At 30.9% G+C, this 23654-nt stretch overlaps 2 protein-coding genes and 1 long non-coding RNA gene across 3 annotated transcripts; 1 reads left to right on the top strand and 2 right to left on the bottom strand.

Moving 5' to 3' along the window:
• Positions 1 to 9319: 9319 nt before the first annotated feature.
• Positions 9320 to 12376, bottom strand: LOC124896679. Its single transcript, XR_007053067.1, has 2 exons — positions 11119 to 12376; positions 9320 to 9732 (listed from the first exon to the last, which is right to left on the bottom strand). It is a non-coding gene; the product is annotated as an uncharacterized LOC124896679 (long non-coding RNA).
• LOC107863495 (subtilisin-like protease SBT2.4) lies at positions 9450 to 10721 on the top strand. Its single transcript, XM_016709427.2, has 2 exons — positions 9450 to 9716; positions 10094 to 10721. The coding sequence occupies exons 1-2, from the start codon at positions 9461 to 9463 to the stop codon at positions 10504 to 10506; spliced, it is 669 nt and encodes a 222-aa protein (XP_016564913.2). The 5' UTR covers positions 9450 to 9460; the 3' UTR covers positions 10507 to 10721.
• A 3161-nt stretch (positions 12377 to 15537) lies between the features above and the next one.
• Positions 15538 to 17240, bottom strand: LOC107863496. The gene is made up of 2 exons (XM_016709429.2): positions 16625 to 17240; positions 15538 to 15870 (listed from the first exon to the last, which is right to left on the bottom strand). Exons 1-2 carry the CDS (start codon positions 17114 to 17116, stop codon positions 15808 to 15810), a joined length of 555 nt encoding a protein of 184 aa, XP_016564915.1. The 5' UTR covers positions 17117 to 17240; the 3' UTR covers positions 15538 to 15807.
• Positions 17241 to 23654: the final 6414 nt, after the last annotated feature.

Raw genomic sequence — 23654 nt, forward strand, 5'->3', positions numbered from 1 at the left:
TATGGTCAAACGAAACTGAAATTGAATTACTGTGCTGAATAATGGACTGAGACTGTGGGAGATAGCTATAACCGACATGCCCTAATATATTAACAGGGTCCAACCTATAACCCCAGTTGGAAGGGTATCAATTCCGTGCCATGAGTACTAATACTGGTTGAGTGGATCCACTAATCGAAAGTCCTGAAGGACGAGGGTGTCATGCCTAATTGACGGGGGACCCCTCAAAATTTATGGTGGTGCCATAGGTTTGGAACCTAGGGACTGCTACTAGTGCCTCATGCCTAACTGACAGAAGAGACACCATCCCTACACTCACTCGGTGCTAAGTGTTATTCCCAACTGAATGACACTAATTATTAGACTGAACTGAGTTTAACTGAATATAATAAATGGTTGAACTGATAATGCTCATAACTATTTTGAAATCATTCTGTAGATACTGAAAACTAGGTAAGCAACTAAATTTTGAATATTCGAAACCCCAGGACTCGATAGTAATAATAGAAAGATCATACTAAAACTTTGAGGACATGATATGCATGCATTTATTCAAAACTCATTCTTGTAGGCATTTTATCAAACACTTGCAATGCATGGGTTAAGCTAAGCATAGGATTAGTTTTAAAGCTTGTAGTAATAGCATGATTTTAATAATAAAATTACCAATTAAAGCTTAAATTAATGAACAACACCATTCAAATATGTGGGGTTTAATAACAACAACAATTACGTGTAAACATGGTATAGAACCGAAATTTATAGGAATTCATGGTTAAAATCACAATAATCAAGTACAAATCATAACTTTAAATTTAAAATTAAGTTCTTGGACTCCATGGGTGTAAAATACCCATGAATGAACATCTAATATACCTCAAAAGCTTGAATCTTGAAAGAGAGTAACTTTTCTTAAAGGTTCTTAAATAGTGATGCTTTGATTCTTGAGTTTTCTTAAGGAAGGGTTTGAATCTTTTTCTTGGGGAATGATATTAAAATAAACCCTAATTTTGATTTTAAGGATGAATAAGGGGTTATGTTCTTTAATTTTATGGAATTATGAGTTAAACAGGGCGGAAAAAGACCCAAAAATCTCATTAAAACGCCTTTAAATCGCTTGAACGGATGTGGTTGATAGTCTGGGTGACAAACCGTCACTCTGGTGACTAACCGTCACTCAAAATATCATTTTATAGCTAGAAAACGGTCTCACTGCTTGATTTGTAATGGCTAGAGTGACGGTCCGTCATTGGCTTGACGGTCCGTCAGCTTTCCCGTCGCACCTCGATAGTTAGACAGCTCTTTAGTAAAATGGGCAAACATTTTACTCCGATATCAAATTTAGGTAAAATTAGTATCATTGGAAAGATAATTCAATTATATATATTTTGGTGGGTCTTGAAATAAAAAATTCTTAGTTGAATGAAAGTTATGCTTGTTTGAAGTTGATTATAGCAATATCCTTCTCAAGAATTCAATCGGTAAGGGATATTTTGATTCGTCTAATAGTTAGGACGTATTTTAGGTCTTAATACACATCAAACTAGATCATAAAACTACAAAATCACTATAATTTATTTCTCATAATCTTAAATCATGCTTCTACTATTGGTTAGGATTCTCGGGGTATTACATATATACTGGTTGTTCTTCTTCTTTAGGATAGAGATGAAAAGAGTTCCTCAATGCAAAATATTTTTCCTCCTATATTATTATGTTTGGTTTATATTATTTAATTTTTATTAGATTTTGACTCCTAATTATATACAAGAAGAGTTTGTTAAATCCTAAAAATGCGTTCATATCGGGTGAAATATCCTTAAGGACAATGTCTGATACGCCTCAAGCTATGTGAATTCCGAAAAGGAATGAATCCAAGGGCTAAGTGGGGGTTCCTAGAACCCATAAACTTACATGTGGATCTAGTATTTAGAGATAAGTATCCAATACCCCCTCAAACTATGACCAAAGTTGCTACGACACACTCCAACTTTACAAGGGTTCTATTATCCTGAAATCAATTTTAGCATATTTGCGTCATCTTTTTGTGCTGGTATGACACCTTTATTATATAAAATGGATTCCACATCAAAGGTGTCAATCAGCTAAAAAGGTGTCACGTCAGCTAAAAAGGGTGACAAAAGTATGCTAAAATTTAGTTCAGAGGATAGTGGGACCCCGTAAAGTTGGAGTGTGTCATAGAGAATTTGACCATATTTAAAGGGGTACTAAATGCTTTATCCTAGTATTTATATAGAAAAATCTAGTAAATACAAAAGAATTATAAGTTGGGATTCATAAATAAGGCGTGTTATTGGTTTACTGGAGTAGAGGGACTTGTAAGTGTTTTATTAATCTTTCGGTTGTGGGTTCAAAGCCCCTTAGTTACTATTTAGAGGGACTTGTAAGTGTTTTATTAATCTCTCGGTTGTGGGTTCAAAGCCCCTTAGTTACTATTTGATCTTATTTTTGTCTAATATAGTGAACCCACAAACTTGACCTTTGATTCCATTTAAGTGCTCGAGAAGAAGATATTTTTCTTAAGATTTACAATAATCTAAAGGAAATTTAATACTATATTCATACCAAAAATGATATAACTAGAGTTTGGTTTAATTTATCCCTATTGCTAATCTACCCATTTTTCTTTTGAAAGTTTGCAAAAGGAATTTTAATCGAAGAGTGAAAACATGCATATGGTATTTTATTATTAAAAAAAAGTCTTTGCTTTGCTTTCTGATTTTTGCTAAAGATTGATGTTGAGATTCACATTGCAAGGTAAATAGTTTTGTTTATTGTGTTGAACAGTTGATACAATGAAAGAGGATTATTGTAAACCATTCGTGAGTTTCTTAGTCTCTTTCCTAAAGAAGTAGAGGCGACGAATATTTTTCCCGGGAGGGGGAAATATTTTTTCTAGTTTTTTGTTAAACATGTTCGAGTTGCTATTTTTAGTTTCTTGTTAAACATGTTTGAATTGCTATTTCTGCTCGTATTTATCCATGGATGGGCGATGGGTTCAATTGATTTGGCAACGAAATATACTGACAAATATGATATGAAGTTGGCATATATTTCTTGCTCAAAATTGTATGTTTTCTTTCTTGATAGTTTAAATTGACAGTTGATTTCCTTAATCCATGTGTCAAAAAGATAGTCGAGTCTTATAAAATATATGTCTGCCACATAATTAATGTGTCTCATACAAAGTAAAAATTTTCATATACTTACTATAGTTTTGGTGTTGGATGCCTTGAGAATCAATGATGATTATGCAGTATAAAAGTTGTTATTTGCATTAGGCTAATAAGGTATGTGACGATCCTTATGTACTTAGTGACGTTACTTATGTCTATAATTTTAATGAATTTGTGTATGACAAATTAAGTCATCATACTCTTCAATGTAGAAGAAGATTCGAAGAAATGAGAATCTCGCGAAGAAACTTTGACTGCAGATGATATGAATTATTATGGTCATTTCTCAAGCAAATCTTGTGACTAATATGTGAAAGATTGGGTGCTTGACTTTGGTATTTCCTAAGCATATTTGTTTTAACAAATTAGTTAATGTTGTGTCTTGCACCTAAATTGAAGAAGAAGAAGAAGAAGAAGAAGAAGAAGAATTTATGTTTTAAGATTTGAATATATTGTTTCTCTTATGCTAAGAAATGCAGGTTTAACATTATTGGTATTCTGAAAATCAAAAGGGGTTTTATATCTCAAACCAAAGTGTTCAAATTTTTGTTTAATTTTTTAATTAAAATATCTTAAATATCTTTAAAGCTTATTGCTTTAATACTTTTTAAATGTTGATTTCTGTGAAATTGCTTCTGTCGAGTAATCTCACAATGGACGTTTATATATTTTATATGTTTTTAAGCTTTGATTTCACTTGTGAGAAATGAATTTACTGATTTGAATAAGAATTTAATAGTAGCACGTTATTATATTATTAGCTTGTTATTTATAAAATGAAATGTTTTATGTGAAATTGAAAACCTTATGAATTTTAAAAAAGTTATCCCCTTATTTTGAAATATTTGAAATTGTGGGGTTATCTAGCTAAGGTTATGTTACCTTATGAACTTTTGTTGTTCGGAATGATTTTAGTAAATGGAAAAGGGCCAAAAATATTCTTCGGGGTCATTTGATGTGAGGTATAAGGGATAAATAGTTTTGAGATAAAATGAAGGACTATTTTATCTCATGTTTGATTGGAGGTATTAATTAGTCTCGAAATTATTTATCCCACCATTTACATCGTAGTGATATGATAAGTTATCCCATATACATAGTAGGATAACTAATTCTGGAATAGCTAATTGCGGGATTAACTATCCCCGGATAACTTTTTTCTAACCAAAAAACTCCTCAATTATTATATATAATCTTAAAGTGCACCCCTTCCACCTTTGGGCTCTAAAATACCCTTTCATCCACCTATATGACTCTATTTTGCCCTTCTCTTTAACAGAAATATTAGGATTTTAACTTAACATGTGTCAGCTAATTATTGGTCAAATTTTTTATTAATCAATAATCAACTAATTTACCCGCTTAACTCGGATCCACTAAAATCTACAGAACCCAACCCGACCCAATTCCTAAAACTGTATCATTCACTTTCCCCTTCTTCTTAATCAATAATTCATTAAGCTACCCACTTATCCTGTTTTGTGTTTGCCTAAAATCATAAAAGAATAACACTCCAGACATATAGTTTTGATGAGAATTTGAAGCTTATGCACTGATAAGAATCCAAGATAAGAAAAAAAATAAAAAAGAAAATAATATGCGAGTTTTTTTGGTAATATGCGAGTTAATCCTCAAGCTATTGAAATTATGGACAACAAGAAACTAAAACCTCATCTTCCAATTAATTTCAACAACTCAAATATAACCTTACTTAAGAAACCAAAGTAAAATCAAAAGGAACTACAAATGGATGACTTTGATTAATTAAGCAAGAAGTTTACCAATAATTCTAAAATTTCACTACTAATTACTCACTAATTTTCTTGAAGGAATGCACTAAGAAGAAACTACAAATTTTAAGAGCTCAATAACCAACATAATCTAGTCTTCCAAACTAAAAAATATCCCTATTTATACTAAGAAAATAAATAAGATATTAATTTTATAATTTTGCTCTTAATGAGGCAAGGGCCTTGTATGGTTGCCTTCTTTGTGAATTTCTTGAATGTAAGGGATATCCACTTGCACAAATGTCCCCCTTTGCTTCTCCACTTCACTCTTTTAAACCTATCAAACATTGTAAGTTTTCCATTAACATTCTCCAAGCTTTTTTTATGCTTCCTTTTGCATGATCATATTTTGTAGGTCTTAGAGCACACTTGCTTGATTATATATTTAAGTCTTTGAGAGACACGTGTCATCCATGCTAGTATCATCATCTCCTTCTTGAATAGGATACATCCTTGAATTCAAAGTCTCAATCACAACACAAGTAGATAGATCACTAACATTGAAAATATTGTGAATACTCACTTGGCAAGTCAATCATATAGGCATTATCATTAATCCTCTTCAGCACTGGAAATGCCCATATCTCCTTGATCTTAGCTTTCCTTTTTAGACTGATGGGAACTTTTTCTTTCGGAAATAGAACCACACCCAATCTTTCGAATTGAATATCACTTTCTTTCTCCCGCGATTCTTTCTAATGACTACCTTTGAATTCTTCTTGTCAATGGCTTGTTTGACCTTGGAATAAATGTTCATAATCTCCCATCCTTTACTTGGAATATAAATGCATAACAACATAGATAGATAAAGAAGTCATGATTAATAGAAACAAAGGCTTAAAGCCATAACATGCTTTAAATGGGGACAATCCAATAGAAGAGTGAAAAGGTCGATTATATGCATACTCAATCTAGGATAAACAGCCTTTCTAAGTAGTTGTTGTTCCCCTAATCATACATCTAAGAATGCTTCCAAGAATCCAGTTGACTAATTCAGTTTGCCCATTCATTTGGGGATCAAAAAAAGTAGAGAACATAAGTTGGTACCAAGTGTACCCCAAAGACTCTTCTAAGAATGGAAAAAAAAACAGATTGCCTATCACTCACAATAGTTTGAGGGACACTATGTAATTGAAATACATCAATGACAAACAAGGATGCAACATGGGATGCATCATCACACTTATGACATGGAATGAAATGACTCATTTTAAAAAATCTATCCACTAGCACAAATATTTTGTCATGTCAACTCTTAGTTCTAGGAAGGCCTAATACAAAATCCATAAAAATGTCCATCCATGTACCACTAGGAGTAGGAAGAGGAGTATACTTACCTTGAGGCCCTCGTGGATTTGGCTTGCTTATATTCAAGGCATTGTCCACAAATTTGATCCACATCATGCTTCATATTGGGCCAATAGAATTGATTCATAAGAATGTAAAAGGTCTTTGGTACCCCAAAATGCCCCATCAAACTACCAGTATGATCCTTCTTGACAAACAACTCTCTCCATAAACTTATGAACACATAAACCTACACATTCTTAAACAATAATCCATCAGCCAATTGAAACTTTTTAGCCCGCTTTCCATTATTAGGACTTTCAAAAGTCTCCTTAAAGTCAGGATCTATAGACTAGAATACCTTCAATCTTTCAAATTTCATCATCCTAAAAGCTAAATCATTGACCAACACATACCTTCTTGACACAACATCCTCTACCATATTAACACATACCTTCTTGACACAACATCCTCTACCATATTATCTTTTCCTTTTTGTACTTGATTACACGTGAAAAGGTATCAATAAACTTAACCCATTTACCATGTTTTTTGTTCAACTTGGATTGCCTCTTAAGTTGTTTTAAGGACTCGTGATCGGTCTTTATTATGAACTTTTTGTAACATAAGTAGTTTTTTCAATGAGCCAACACCTACACAAGTGCATACAAATCTTTGCCATAGGTTGAGTACCTAAGAGTAGATCACTTTATATTTTCACTAAAGTAAGTATCAACACCCGAAGCATCACATTCGATCCCAAAAGTTTTATCAGAGTTGGGCAGTTGAAGTAATGGCTAAGAACTCAACATTGGTAAAGGCTTGAAAGGACTTAATTTTGTTCTTCACCCCATACAAAAGGTACATCTTTCTTGATTAATTTGTTTAAATGAGAAGTAAATTGAACTAAAATCCTTCACAAATTGTCAGTAAAAGCTTGTCAGCCCATAAAAACTCTTATCTCGATTGCATTGGTTGGAGTCAGCCAAGACTTGATGGATTCCACCTTATCTTCATCAACATCTACTAACTAAAAACCCCAAGAAGACAAACTTCTCAATACAATATAAATACTTTTTAATATTGGCAAGGAGTCTCTCTTTTATCAAAACATCAAACACTTGCTTCAAATTGATCGCATGTTCTTCAATTATCTTGTTATACACAAGTATGTTTTAAAAGAAACACTAAAAACTTATTGATGGAAGGATTTATAACATGGTGAATTAATATCATGAAAGTGCTTGGAGTATTAATCTACCAAAATAGCATTACAAGAGACTCATACAATCCAAACTTTGTCTTGAAAGCCATTTTATATTCATCAACCGGTTTCATGCAAATTAAAAGGTATCCCATGTGGATTTCTGACTTTCAGTTTGCCTTTTTGAGCTATGTTCCCATGTCTTTTATTCCTTCCATCATTTCATATCATCAATGTATTCAATTCCGTCCAATTCATCAAGATTCTATCCCTGAAAGCACTAATCATATCCATTAGGTATGGAACAAAATTAATGCTAAATTACACTCAAGAATTCACATCAAAGTCCTCAAAACAAGTCCAAATCTGGGTGCATATCGGTGCTTTGAACATATAAATATACCCAAGATCAATGCATTATTAGAAACTAAGTTACTGATGATATATTAGAACTGCCAATAATTTGGTTCTAAATACCAATAATTTGGTACTAAATAAACTGAATGTTTTATGATACCAGAAGAATGCAATGATATAATGTAATTTTCAAAATTCACTAGTGATTATGAGTTATTATTGGTGGCGGTGCCACGACATAAAATCAACTAAACAGAGTTGACTAGTGATGAGACTAAGCGGTTAAGAGAACTCTTAGTGTCTATTTCAATTGGAATAAAACAAACATTTTCTATGATAAAATTAGATACATATGTTTGAGACATAATGTGATAAAAAGCAGGTGCTATGAGATGAATGTATTCACGTAAATAAATTATGTGTAGTCAGAGGTGAATCTGATCAATTCACGAACTAAATGAACTATCGGGGATGGTGAGACTTAGTCATTTGAAAAGATTAATAATGATCGTGACCCAACCTATTTGATTGGAGATCCCACGAATTAGGTTAATATGGGTAATAACACGTCATTAGTTGATCAAAGTTGCACTATTAAATTATGTTCCTCTTATGATTTGTTAATCTAGTGCAGTGTTGCAAGACAAAGTGATGCCTGAGTCAAAACTCTAAATTCAACTTATATCCTTTATAGGTGGTGTATTGTGCTGCAGAATATAGTTGATGATTGGACCTATATGAGTGTGGAGTGGTACCGCTCCTATGAAATTGTTACAAATTTCTAAAGCACTCATGAATAATAGGACACGTGCATGATCTTTTAGCGCAAAATCGCAATAACGATAAAGACTGTGCAAGTGTGATGCAATAGAATAAGACTCTGATCTTACAAATGAATTTTTTGGTTCATAGAAGTTGTAAACTTCACCAATTATTTTGTAGATCTATATCTTGTTTATCTAAGTCTGGTTCATAGTATATGCGACACCAAATTCGACGCATCATACTCTTATGAGAAAATCCAGTAAAACTTCTTATTATGTATATTATATTCCTTAATATTATATTTGAAATATATGGAGGATTGTTGGATATTTAAAAAAACTAATATATGTCTATTATAATTGTGAGATAATTAACTCAATTTGAATAATCTTGTGGCTGACATTTATTCTCACATTTAATTTTCAGAGTGAGTCAATTTCTTACCATTAACTTGTCATGAATGACTTGCTAATGAGATATTATTGTTATTAGTCTTTACTACTAATCCAATAATAACCAACCATAATGGTGGTAATACTTTCAACAACGAAAATTCTTTCAGGTAGTTGATTGGTTGTTCTTCCCGAATATTCTTATGATAGTGTTTATATTATTAATAAATCTCTGTTAGATTTGGGCTACTAGTTATATATTAAAAGAGTTTATTGAATTATGGGGGATACACCCATACCGGGTGATATATCTTTAAGGACAATGTCTGACACACCTCAAACTATGTGAATTCCATAGAAGTGTTCGTGAAGAAAGTATTTTCCGTAAGATTTACAACAATTTATTTATCTATGTTGTATAGATTTAAAAGATTGCAGGCAACGCATGCAGGACATAATTTTGCTCTAATGTCTGGTACAAGCATGGCAACACCTCATATTGCTGGCGTAGCAGCACTGATAAAGCAATACAATCCATCATGGACACCATCAATGATAGCTTCAGCAATATCAACCACAGCCAGCACCTATGACAATCTTGGAGAGCCCATAATGGCTCATGGATTTGATCTCTACAGCTTGTACGCTTCTGCTCCTTTTGGCTTTGGAGCTGGCCTTGTCGATCCCTCCCGTGCCCTCCATCCTGGCCTAGTCTTTTCAGCAGGTATAATTCTTTTGAACTGTTATATTCGTTTCCATGTCCATATATATGTTCAATGTCTACTAATTATATCTAATAATATGTAAACAAAAATTAAAAAATTCTAGTTGATATTCCTCATTCAAAGTTACAAATAAAATAGACAATAATCTTATGAGGAACTTATAGGATACATATTTCTAGCACGACCAAGTGGTAAGAGGAATGAAATGACAAAATCAATAAGTTGAAGTTTTTTCTAATTTTAACGCCCAATTGCTAAATTAAAAGACCATAATGTGACATATCCTAAATTCAGTAAACAAAAGTGTTATCTCCCCGCCCTAATTTTAGCCTTTCATCTCATCTCATTTACTAGAGTGCGGTTCTTACTAAGACAGGGTACGAGGATTATATCAATTTCCTGTGTTCGTTGCCAAACATTGATTCTGCAATTGTCAAAACCGCAACAGGAGGAGTTTGTGGCCAGTTATTTGAAAATCCATCGGACCTAAATTTGCCTTCGATTACAATAACATCTCTCACTGGATCGCAAATAGTACATCGGACAGTCATGAATGTTGCAAACAAAGCAGAAACGTATCTAAGTGCAGTGTTGCCACCAAAAGGAGTGACGGTTGATATTAAGCCGTCTTGGTTTAGGATATCTCCACAAGGAACCCAACATTTGCACATTATGTTCAACGTCACCCAGGCTCTTGATGACTTCACTTTTGGTGAAATTGTTCTAACAGGATCTTTAAATCACGTCGTGAAGATGCCACTATCAATTTTCCCAATTTCTACAACGTAATATGAGAAAAGGCAATGACTAAGGTTGGTGGTAGATGAGTAGAAAATACATTATTAAGTATACTCTTATCTTGTGCCGAGAACATAATTTGGTAGCTTGCCTCTGACTGGCACATAGTTGTACCAAAAAATGGACCGGCCATTACCTATATACTCTGTAAGATGACACAGAGTAACTTCTATTAAATTTTTCTATAACTAGTATTTTGAAATTTTTGAATAATGGGGTTAAGTAAAATCCATTAGGAGATGAACTTAATTAATTGAAACTGTTGAATCCAAAATTTTACAACTGAATTTATATCTGTCCAACTTCACAGCAGTTTCGTTTTGTTGGAATTGTAGGAAAATAAGGCGATTTGAGCATTAGGGTTTGTGAATTTCCTGAACTCCAGAAAATTGCTCAAAAGGTGCAGTTTGAGTCTATGAAAGCTTTCCTTTTTACGTACAATATAAAACGAAACGATAGATAAGTCATTTGCTTTATAATTAGCTATATTTATACTAATAATACAGGGGAAACTTATATCAAGCATTTTGATTTTGAAAATTTGACATGTCTATCAACTCATAACATTATCCCGAGCTACCAATTAATTTCAAAATCACTAACCTGCCAAGGAAAAGGAGGCGCAGCAGCCAGCAAGCAGCAAGGTGCCAAGAACATTGTTTCTGGCAGTAACGCCGGGGACGATAATGTAATATTTCTATGTAGAAACATACAAGAGATGTAGCAGACCATTTCTTTCCCTAATTACAACAATCTTTTGTTTGTGTCCGAGATTGGTTTAGAAAAGAGATTGGTCCTACTGTGAATTATCTTAGCGAACGACATATAAGATATCATAATCCCGAAATAAAATGAAGAATTATTTTATTCTACATTTAGTTAGAGGTATTAGTTAATTTCAAAATTAATAAGCTCACCATTTATACCTTAGTGATGGAATAATTATCTCATATACATGATGGAATAACTAATCTCAAAATTAATTATCACATGATAACTTGTTCCCACCCAAACGACCTAATGTGGAAGAAAGTTTGAATACCTTCAGCATGTTGAAGTATTTCAATGTCTGATTCGCTCACTTATTTACATTGAAAAGTACTATTTTAGAAAAATCAGACGGAGGCTGAAAAAACCAAACCAAACTTATTTGTTCACTGTTCGGTGCACAAATTTCTATAACCGAAAATCGAAGGATTGAACCGAACCGAAATTTTTCATAAAACGAAGAACCGAACGACCACCCTGAGAAGACCATTTTGCCTCCCACGTTTCTCTAAGCTAGTGTTAAAAAACACTTTGTTATCAAACGAGAGTTTTAACCTATAAAAATTATAGTATGGTATGGTAATAAAAACAAGATATAATTCAAGTATAAAACTTGCAAAACTGTGATGGTTTAGGGAGATTTTCGTCAACCCGTAGTATAAAGAGTGCACCATAAAGACGGGAACAATTCGCTCGGTCTTTCCCCTCCTGATTTAATGAGATTCATGGGAACTTGGACTGCAGCCAACAGCTACTCCCTCTGTCCCATTGTACCCGTCCTAAATTTCCTAATTTAATATTTCATTTTACTTGATCTTTTTTACTTATCAAGACAAAAAAAAATTCCCCATTATACCTTAAGGGGTCGTTTGGTGTGAGGTACTAAGGTAAATTATCACGGGATAAAAAAATAATCCCGAGATAAACTTTTTTATACATTGTTTGATTGGCAATACTCGGGATAACTTATCCCGGGACTAATAATAATCCCAGGATAAGTTATACCACACATTTGGTGGTATAAGTTATCCCAAGTTAATTTATCTTTGGATAAAATTATAAATGACAAAAATACCCTCAAATATATATATATATATATATATATAAAACCTAGTTTAGGTGTACGCACCTGTACCTCACTATAATGAATTTAAACGCTACACTAAACACAATATTTATTCAAATAGTAAGAGAATTTATTTAATTAGATATATAGTAGTTGTAAATATCAAAGATACAAATGAGGTAGGTGTAAAATATATTGACAACCCCTTAAATTACGATTAGTGTTTTAGAAAAAAAAAATAATCATAATATTTTATGACTCAAAATTTTGATCATTAATTGTCTATATCATCATAATCATCATTCATCTTCAAGATACCTCCAAAATTGGGAAAAAGAAAACTACGAAATCAACGCATCTAAGTAAATTAAATATTACAAAAACATATTTCTTTGACGTATCTTGGGAACCAAAAAAAAGAAGAAAATTCAAATCAAATAATAAAGAATCATTTAAGAACAAAAATAAATATACCTTGTTCCATATGTTCATATTAGATATTATAATATTTTTCTAAAAAAATTCTCAACTTATAGAAGTTCACTTTTTTCTTCAATAAAGAAATTATATAAATATAATTGATTTTTACTTTTTCATTAATTATTTATCAATAATAAAATATTTTAAATTCCAAATAAACTAAACTAACACAAATAAGAGTAATTTTTTTAATCCTTTTCAGTTTTTGATAGAATTTTACTTCCCTTCTATTTAATACAAAATAGAGTTCATTTATATATATATACACGTAGGGGCGGCGGGAAGAATTCGATTTTAGTTGGGTTTGAAGTCCTAAAATTAATTACATTTTATTAGATAAATAGTACGTTTTTATCGAAAAGACAATCTTTTAATGAAGGACAAAAAATTCAAATCACTTTTCCAAGGCTCTTCATACTTTTAATATATTATAGATTATATATATATATTATAGGTTATATATATATATATATATATATATATGTAGTGCAGTAAAATTTATGCCGGTTCTGCTTGAGCTGCTAGGCTCTTGATAAATTGATATACTGAATCATGGACTCAACACACCAGCTAAGATAGGCGATGAGAACCAATGGCTATAGTTACGGATTGGAAAAAAGAGAAAAAATATATATATAAATACAAACAATATTGATGGGAAAAGAGATATGAATTTTTAGCTATGTAAAAGAGACATGAATTTCTAATTTGATGGAAAAAAAAACCATATAAATACAAACAAAAACCATATAAATACAAACATAAAAATAATTAACTAAATTGAGAGTTATTTTTGTAAACAAATAATATATTTTTACAAACAATGCATTATATATCATTTTTAGTACCACAAACCAAACAACCACTAAAAAATAATACCAGCATAACTTATTCCAACACAACTAATCCCAACATAACCTATCCCAACATAACTAATCCCGATATAATTTATTTTCAAACCAAACGGACCCTTAGTGTAATTAATTACTCCTTGTTATTAGTCTTTCATCAATATTGGAACTAATAACAAGACACAATTAAGAGGGGCAAAATGATAAAGTTACATTACCAATCATTATTTTCTTAATAGCTATGTCATCCCAATTTGGGACAAGTAAAATGGGACGGAGGGGGTACCTCGCTGGGGACCAAGGTAGGGAGAAGAACTACAGTTCATATGGTAATAATAAACATTCCATCTCTGCGGTAACACTGAAGGAGACTGCTGAGCTTCCTCCAAAAACTATCAAATGATTATGTGCTAATATGTTTTGTTTTAAACGTCATGTGCTTGCAACTACATAAAAGACCTGCAGGTTTCCACAGGACCATTTGACAGAATCAAGGCCACTGGAAAATATATACATCTGTCATGTTAGGTAAGTGTACGGTGGCATAAGCAGCCCATGAAAATACGTTTTGTTTTAAATTTCTTATTACCATCAGTGTAAAGAAATAATCGAATATTTCGTGGTAAGCAAGATCACACTATATTCGCAATATGATACTAGTTTCAATAATTGAAAAACAGTACGATTGGGAACAAGATTACATGTTATTGACTTCAAAATATGGATAAAATTTTATTCATAAGCTTGCCAGACTTCAAACCCCAATAATGCAAGATGAAGAGCTAAGCACAACAATTACCTCAACTTCATTTTCACACATATATACCTTTTTCAATTTACAAAATCTAAAATATCCCAGGCATATGGTTAAAACAAAATCATACACTTGTAACAATTATACAACAACAACAGCAACAAACCCAGTATATTCCCACAAAGTGAGGTCTGGGGAGGGTAAAATGTACGCAGTACATACCGCTACCTCCAAAGAAGTAGAGAGGTTGTTTCCAATAGACCCCCGGCTCAGGATAGAGAATAGCACACAAGGTCGTAGTGGAACATGAAGCAGGATGGATGACATAACAGAAATAAGGAATAAGAAATACTAAAATAGATATCAGAGAAATACGAAATATGAAATATGAGAAATACGAGCAATTCAAATAAGAGATAGGACACCCGCCTAGTGGTAACATACACTCCCAGACCAAAGACACCCACCACACCCAAACACTCCTGACTAGAGGCTCCTACTTAAGGATGCAGACCTAGGATTACTAACTTGGCTACACAAGAGATCTCCCACCTTGCTACAACCCACACACTCACCCTAGCCTTCTATCCTTATCCGCAACCTCCACACCTTCCTATCTAGAGTCATGTCCTCAGTAAGCTATAGCTGGTCCATGTCATGTCTAATCACCTCCCTCCAATATTTCTTCAGCCTACCTCTCCTCCTCCTAAAGTCATCCAAAGCTAGCTTCTCACACCTACGAACTGGGACATCCGTGTCCCTTCTCATCACATGCCCAAACCATCTCAGTCTTCCTTCTCGCATCTTCTTAGAGAAGTATGTTCCCCATACTTTCAGGATCAGAGATTGGGTTCATAAGTATTGAGTAGGAAATTCTTCATTTAAAATTTTTGGCTCTATTCTATTCACTCTCTCGATCTTTATTATTGTAGTTACTTATTATGAAGGAGAGGATTCATCATTTCATTAAGGGGTACCACTCACATCTTCTCCATGATAGTCTCATTCCTAACTCTATCCCCTCTAGTAAGTCCACACATCCACCGCAACATTCTCATTTCCGCCACCTTCAATCTTTAAATGTGGGTGTTCTTGACAGGCACTTGTAACAACTATACATCTGCAAATTCAGTAATATAGTGTCATACATCACCTGTAGGAACCAGGTTACCATTAACTTGAAGTACTCCATATCAACAAACATTGCCAAAACACTTGGTATGCTGAAGCATTATGGGGAAAATATATGATGTGAATGTCAGATATAGCAATCACACAAAGGAGAAAATGGACTCTTAAATATGCTCATTGAGGAAGAACCAGTAATTCATCAACATGTCCTTATCCTTGACCAAGCTTTCTTTCTCTCCAATTTAGGATACAGCTCTGGCCTTGCTCTTTCCCTGACGCTCTTTAATCAACTTCCTTGATAGATTCTGCAACAGAATGAATAAGAAATTTCAGGTCATCACATTATCCTTTTTATAAGTCAAGATTGAGAGATTTCAGGTCATCCCAGTAAGTTTTTCATCAGTTGAAATTGTTAAAGTTCATATTACATTTTAATGAAAAACGATAAGAAAGGAAAGAACCAATCTATAATCAAAAAAGAAAGGAAAAGGAAAAAACCACAGCCCTGAAGAGCAGGGCATGTAAATCTTCATAATTCACATACATGGAACAAAATTCAAGTGAGGAAAGCAAATGAACATAGAGATATTAGACAAGCAACCAATACATGCAGTTCATCTACATGCAATAGCAATTTTGTGGATTTATAGACCTATAGAAAGAATATCAAAGGCAAGCTTTCATATGGCAATGAATGAAGGAAAAAACCTCGAATGGCTCATGAGTGTTTCAATGCAAAAGCAAGATCAAAGACTTTTAACAAGAGTACCCCCATTGAAACAACTAACAAGTCTCAGAATGAACTAATATCAAGGAAATAAAAAAAAATAGAGGATCAATCTTCAAAGGATGCATTTGTTTGAAATTTTGAGCATCAAAATCGGTTACAAACCTATAAACAGTTCTCATGAATTCTTTTGTTAATGTTAATGGTTTTTAAGTCGTTTCCAAAGATACAGAATTATAAATGAGGCATACTACCAACCACCCCCACCCCCCCAATCCCCGAAAGAAAGGCAAATACACATACGAAATAAATGATGAGAAATGGTATCAAACCTCCACAATTGGTCCACCGTTGTCGAACAAAAAGAGATTCTCATCGTTGGTAATGGTGCAATCACGTGGGGTCTCGAAGAAGGAAAGGGAAAACTGCTTAGAAACAACACCAACATCAAAATAAATCAAGCCAGAACTGGGAATATCGACACGGATCCCTTTGACAGAGAACCAAAGGAAGAGTTCCTCAGCGGCAACACCAGAAATGTCGGAAATTTGACCATAATTGAGGGTTCCAGATACGGTGCTATCATAACGTAAATGGGTTTCGAATTGGGCGGCACAAGACTGCGGCAGATGTACCTCAAAGCGACCTGATGCAGGATCTATTGAAAATTTGGTAATTCCCTTTGGTAGAAGACCAACAGGGAGCCCATGAGAGTTGAGAACATCATAAATGGAAGACGATGAAATTGAAGAAGCTGGTGATGGATCGAGTATAACCAACAATATTGTGAACACACTGAATATTGTGAAATGCTTTGAGGCCATGTCTTGAGACGAATTTCCACTTTGAGGTTAGGGTTTAGGGAGAGAGGATCCGAGGGGGAGGAAACTGCTCCTTTTTCGTCCTCTTTTTGTTCTCATTCTATTACTAAATTTATACATTGAATATATTTGTATTAGTAATACTCCCTCCGTCCTTGATTAAACATTTCAAATTTTCTAATTTGATTTTACTTATCTTTTTTTTTATTAATTAAGAAAAGATAAAAAAAATATATTTTATTTTTTGCATTAATCATTTTTTCTTTAAATTAAAATATAAATATCATTTAATAAAAGTATAATGGTAAATTAGACATATTATTAATTATTTTTCTTAATCAATGTATCATCTCAATTTGAGACGGCTAATTTGAGACGAAGGGAGTATTAATTTTTTACTCATTTTGAGTTTGAAATTTAAATATCATCCCACGTTGATTCAACTTTGAGTAGCAATTTTAGAAATTTTAGGAGAAAAAAAATAGTTTTAGAAATAACTATCCTTAGAAGTTATTCATGGCATTTATGCCTTCTCATCTCAACGTTGTTTCGAAAATAATTTGGGAAGTTAAAACGATTTAGAAATCTACATTCTTAGTATTATTTTATTATTATATATAAGTGTGAGTTAGCACACATATCATGCTCGATATGTGTACTTCTTGGAATTGACAATTGAGTAAATATATAATTACCCCTATGATGTTCGAAATTTTTAAAAAGACACATAAACTTTAACTTCGGCCTATTACCTCATAATTCTTCTTTATTCCGTTTCAAATACATCATTTTGGACCTCTGCATGTATACACGCACCACAGGTGCAAAAAGGGGCTCAAAATTGACTTTTTTTACCAATAAAAAAGTGTCACATATAAATAATTAATATATAATTTATATTTTTTTTTAAAACGAAAAAATTTCATATTTATTTATTTTTTAAAATCACCCGGTACCCCCTCCCCCTCCCAACCCATCCTTTCTTCTTCAACACCTTCAACACCATTAAAGCTCCATTGAAGCTTTTTTTAAAAAAAAATATCATTAAAGCTCCATTAAAGTTCAACACAATATCTTCTTCAACACCATTAAAGCTCCTGCATTTTTTAAAAAAAAAACTTTAAAACTCCATCAAAGTTCCTGCACTAAAGCTCCATTAAAGCTCATTTAACTATCTTTAAAACTCAATTCAATCATTTAACTATCCTTAAAACTCAATTCAATCATAAAATAATTTTTTGAATTGATTTGAACAAAAAGAAGAAAAAATGAACGGGAAGAGGTTTTGATGGAGTGTGGGGTTAAGGGGAGATGTTGACTGGGTGGGGATGTTGAATGGGGGTGGGGTGGAGGGGAGCTGCTGGACGTCGGGTGAGGAGGTGTTGGATGGGGTGAGGTAGGGGAAGAAGGGGTGGGGTGGGTGATAAATTAAATAAAAAAATTATTAAAAAAATAAAATAAAATACAAATTAAATATATTTAACACGTGGCAGCACCTGATTGGTGCATATGTTCACTCTCTTTGTTGTGACTGAGATTCAGCGAAAAATGGTGTATTTGAAACGAATTAAGTAAGAATCGTGGGTAATAGGTCGAATTCAAAGTTTAGGTGTCTTTTGAAAATCTCGGCCAATATCAGTGGGGTAATTATGTATTTACTCTTGACAATTTATATAAGGGTATTTTAAGTAGCCGTTTTACTATGAAAATTACTTTTTCCGGAGTTGAAGATGAAGTTGGAGTTGGAGTTGGAGTTGTGTTTGGCCATGTCTTTTTGAAATTTTTTTTTAGACTTTTGAAAAATCTTTTTTAAATATGATTTTATACCCTCAACTTTTAGTAGTCGTTTGGCCATGAAAATTAAATTTTTTCGGAGTTGGAGTTGAAATTGGAGTTGAAGTTGTGTTTGGCCATGTCTTTTTTGAATTTTTCTTTTTACTTTTGAATTTTTTTTTTTAAATATGATTTTATGCCCTAACTTTTACAAACTATTAAAATCACCCAACTAAAATTTTTCTACTAATGAACGAAACAAAAATACAATTAGTCACTATTATAAAAATAATTACATATACATGGTCATATTTAATGAATTTCAATTATGACATATATAATATTTACATTAATAGCCGCTTTCTTATATTTGAAAATTTAAAAAATGGATGTTATATGTTGATCACTGCTTCCTGATTTTTAGGTAACAATATTATCTTTCAAACAAATTAATTTTTTTAGGAATTTATTTAATTTATTTCCTTCATTTTTCGTTCCTAAAAAATAGGACATGATGAGTTGTTATTAAAATTTAGGGTGTCGCTAATTTATTTCTTTAATTTTCTTATACATGAAAGATTTTACTACATGTGAATAAATTATTTCTATGTAAAACATGTTTTGCATATTTATGGTACATTATATCATATACCATAAATATATAAATATGCTTAGTATGTTTCTTTATACTTTGTATTTTTATATATGTGTGTATATGGTATATACATGGTATAAACCTCATATATAACATACTTTGTATATTTATATTATAAATATGCTTAGTATGTTTCTTAATACTTTGTATATTTATTTATGTGTGTATATGGTATATACATGGTATAAACTTTATATATAATATACTTTGTATATTTCTATTATAAATATAATACTTTATATATTTATGGGTATAAATATAATATTTTATATATTTATGGGTATAAATATAAATTAGCAGTAAAATAATGTCTTAAATAAGGGAGAAAATTAAATAAGATATAAAAATAATGATGAGAGAGAAAAAGAGATATATATTAATTAGGATAACATTAAGTTTGAAATTATAATTATCTTATTCTTTAAAACTGCTATATACGTAATATTGAAAAAGTAATGTTATAAGGAGAGTTTTATGTAAAAATTTAAAAGATTGTGGTTATATGTAATAATAATAAAAGTTGAAATTGGAGTTGAAAAATTGTGAAAATAACAAAAACCTGGTTTCCCTTCTCAGAAAAAATTTTCGGAATTATTTTTCGAATTCTCATGGCCAAACACCACAATTTTCAACTCCGAAAATTATTTTCGAAAAAAAAATAAAAAATTTCATGGCCAAATGGGCCCTTAAAAATTATCAAAATCACTCAACTACTAATTTACCTACTAACATACACCCAAATGTTGAGAAAATAATTTATATGTCTTCAATTGATAAAATAATTAACAACAAACTAATTATTATGATTGTTATTCTTCTAAAATTTGAATAAAAATATCACAAGTACGAGCTAAAGAAGTTTATCTAACTATAATCGATTAAATAGAGAAAAATATATTTTTATAAATATGATTGATAGATATAAATATATTTTATATATTCTTAAATTTGTTGATGAAAATTATTAATTATTTTCACTTGAATTAATTATTCTATTGAATTTGGTATTTTTTTAAAAAATACGGAATTTAGTTAATAAGAGGGATTTGTTATGATTGTTATTCTTCTAAAATTTGAATAAAAATATAACAAGCACGAGCTAAATAAGTTTATCTAACTATAATCGATTAAATAGAGAAAAATATATTTTGATAAATATGATTGGTAGATATAAATATATTTTATATATTCTTAAATTTGTTGATGAAAATTATTAATTATTTTCACTGGAATTAATTATTTTATTGAATTTGGTATTTTTTTTAAAAATACGGAATTTAGTTAATAAGAGGGATTTGTGTAAAAATTTAATGATTGGGTTATATGTAATAATAATGGAAGTTGAAATTGGAAGTGGAAAAAAGGAAAAACAACAAAAGTTGTTTTCTAATTTTGAAATTTTATTCCGGAATTATTTTTCAAAGTTTCATGGCCAAACAGCATAATTTTCAACTCCGAAAAAAATTTTCAAAAAAAATAAAATAAAATATTCATGGCCAAACGACCCTAAGTATTCATTAGTTTTTGTTGCTTAAATTATTGTAGCTACATGCTATATGCATGTGGTTTTTTCATACATAAAAATGACTCTAAACTTGACACCAAATTATAACTTTGACCTTAAACTTTGACAGTGCATAAATACGACCTTTAACTATCCAAAACATTACAAATATGACCTCCAATCCTATGTGGCAAAACGCGTGTTCAACACGCAAAACTGAGCGCGTTCAGCTTAAAATCTAAGGGCATAATACATAAATATGACCTTAAACTTTGACAGTGCACAAATATGACCTTTAATTATTCAAAACTGCACAAATATGACCTTTAAATGACTCTTCACTATTATTTTTCATTATTTTTTGATCAAAAATGAAAATGATATCTAATTTCTTTTGTCATTACGGAAAAAGAGCAATATTGAAGATTTATTAATTAGGCGGGTCAGCCTCATACGAAAAAATCGAGCGGGTATGTATATATATTATAAAGCAGAGGACGAATTTAAGTTATATAATAAATCTAAATATTATTTATTTAAATATTAAATTAAAAATGAAACTATACTAATAATAATAAAAATTATAGTTTTAATAAAATGTTATTAAAGATAGTAGTAGTAATATATTAAATTAACATAATTAAAATGTTATTAAATTAACGTTATTAAATTAACGAGAGGCGGACCTATGCGGTTGCTATGGGGTTCACCCGAACCCCCTCGGTAAAAAAATTATGTTGTATATATATAAGGTAGAAAATGTATATTTATGTACGTCTATTAATGTTGAACCACATGAAATAAGACACTTAGATAGCCTAGTAGTGTTATTTGCTCTTCTTGGGTGCTTCTTTCAGCCTACTGTGCGAATTCAATCCCTGCTAGTGATTGTTTTTTTTTTTAATTAAAAAAAAGTTAAGTGCTGGTACTATAGAAATAAATATAATAATAATAATAATAATAACAATTTTTTTAAATTAGAAAAAAGTTAGATGCTGTTACTATAGAAATATATCAAATAATAATAATAATAATAATAATAATAATAATAATAATAATAATAATAAAAACGACGTCGTTTTAACACAAAAAACAAAACTTTGACAATACACAAATATGACCTTTAACTATTCAAAATTGCATAAATATGATTTCTCTTCAAATCAGCCCTTTTAACGACGTGACACCATGTGATTGAATTACCTTTTCACGTAGGCGCGAGTGAGACTCACGTATGAGGTTGAAAAATTGGAAGTCATATTTGTTCAAGTTTTGAATAGTTAAAAATCTTATTTGTGTATTATTAAATTTTAAGTTCAAAAGTTATAATTTGATGTCAAGTTTAGGATCATTTTTATGTATTAACTCTACAATAAAGAATCGGATATGTTTGGTTTATTATAGAAAAGGCTGTCGTTTACCTTTTCCATACAGGTCCCACCCTTTTTTTAATTGTCTTTTCATTATGGTTCTCTATTTACCTCTTCCAATCTTCTTCAATATATACGTATACCCCACATTAATTTCAGCTGACTTTTTTTTTTTTGTGTTTAGTTTAGATTTTTCTGAGTAAAAAAAATTAAAAGGTGTAAAAGTAAATTTAAAAGTTGTGAAAATACCTTTTGAAGTGTTATTCAAATATTTAAATATTGTGAAAATATATTTTAAAAATATTTATAATCAAATAAGTATTTTAGAATAAAGTGAAAACGTATTTCAAAATATTGTGAATAATATTTATGGCGAAATACTTACTATAACTTTATAATTATGGCAATTCAATATTATTTGTCTTTTAAAATATTTGGCTCTCGAAATTTCATTTAATCCACATACATTGGATCAAAGAGAATAACATATATTACCTAAAAATTACATAAAAATATTATATTTCGCAGTAATTAATAATTTCAAATGTTCTTAAATTTTTTACAAGCATTTTTATAACAAGTTTGCTATATCACTTCTAATTAGTTATTATGAGTCATTTACTACATATCTGCTTCGCCACTTCAATAATGATATTTGGTTGACTCTTGAAATTATATGTGTGTCATTTAAATTGGAATAGAAGAAAAAATATACAATTAAAAACTTAAACTATTTTTATAATATAATTGACCACCAATGCCACAAAAGTTTGAACAAGGAGAGTATTACACATTATAATAGCTAAAAGCTTAAAAATATTAAATTACAATGCTAAAAAATTATTAAAAATTACAATAGCTAACATCTTACGAAATCTAAAAATATATTGAAAATATAATTGATTGTCTAAATTTTAATACAATTATTTTATTTTTAGTTTTAACTTGTTATATATTTAAAAATTGTGTAAAAAATATTATAAATTATAATAATTATTTATTTAAATTATTTGGAGACACATAAAAAATTTTGGTTGACTCAAAAGTTTATCAGTACAACATAAATTGAAATATATTATGTAAAAAATTTGTAAAAAGTAATATAAATAACAATAATGCAACATTAATTGGGATACATTATCTGAAAATTGCATGAAAAATAATATAATTGTTATCAATCTTAAATATTTGAAAGATATATAAAAAATATGTTTGACTTTTCAACTTCTATTGACGTCA

The sequence above is a fragment of the Capsicum annuum genome, chromosome 3, assembly GCF_002878395.1.
Source record: "Capsicum annuum cultivar UCD-10X-F1 chromosome 3, UCD10Xv1.1, whole genome shotgun sequence".
Classification (NCBI taxonomy): domain Eukaryota; kingdom Viridiplantae; phylum Streptophyta; class Magnoliopsida; order Solanales; family Solanaceae; genus Capsicum; species Capsicum annuum.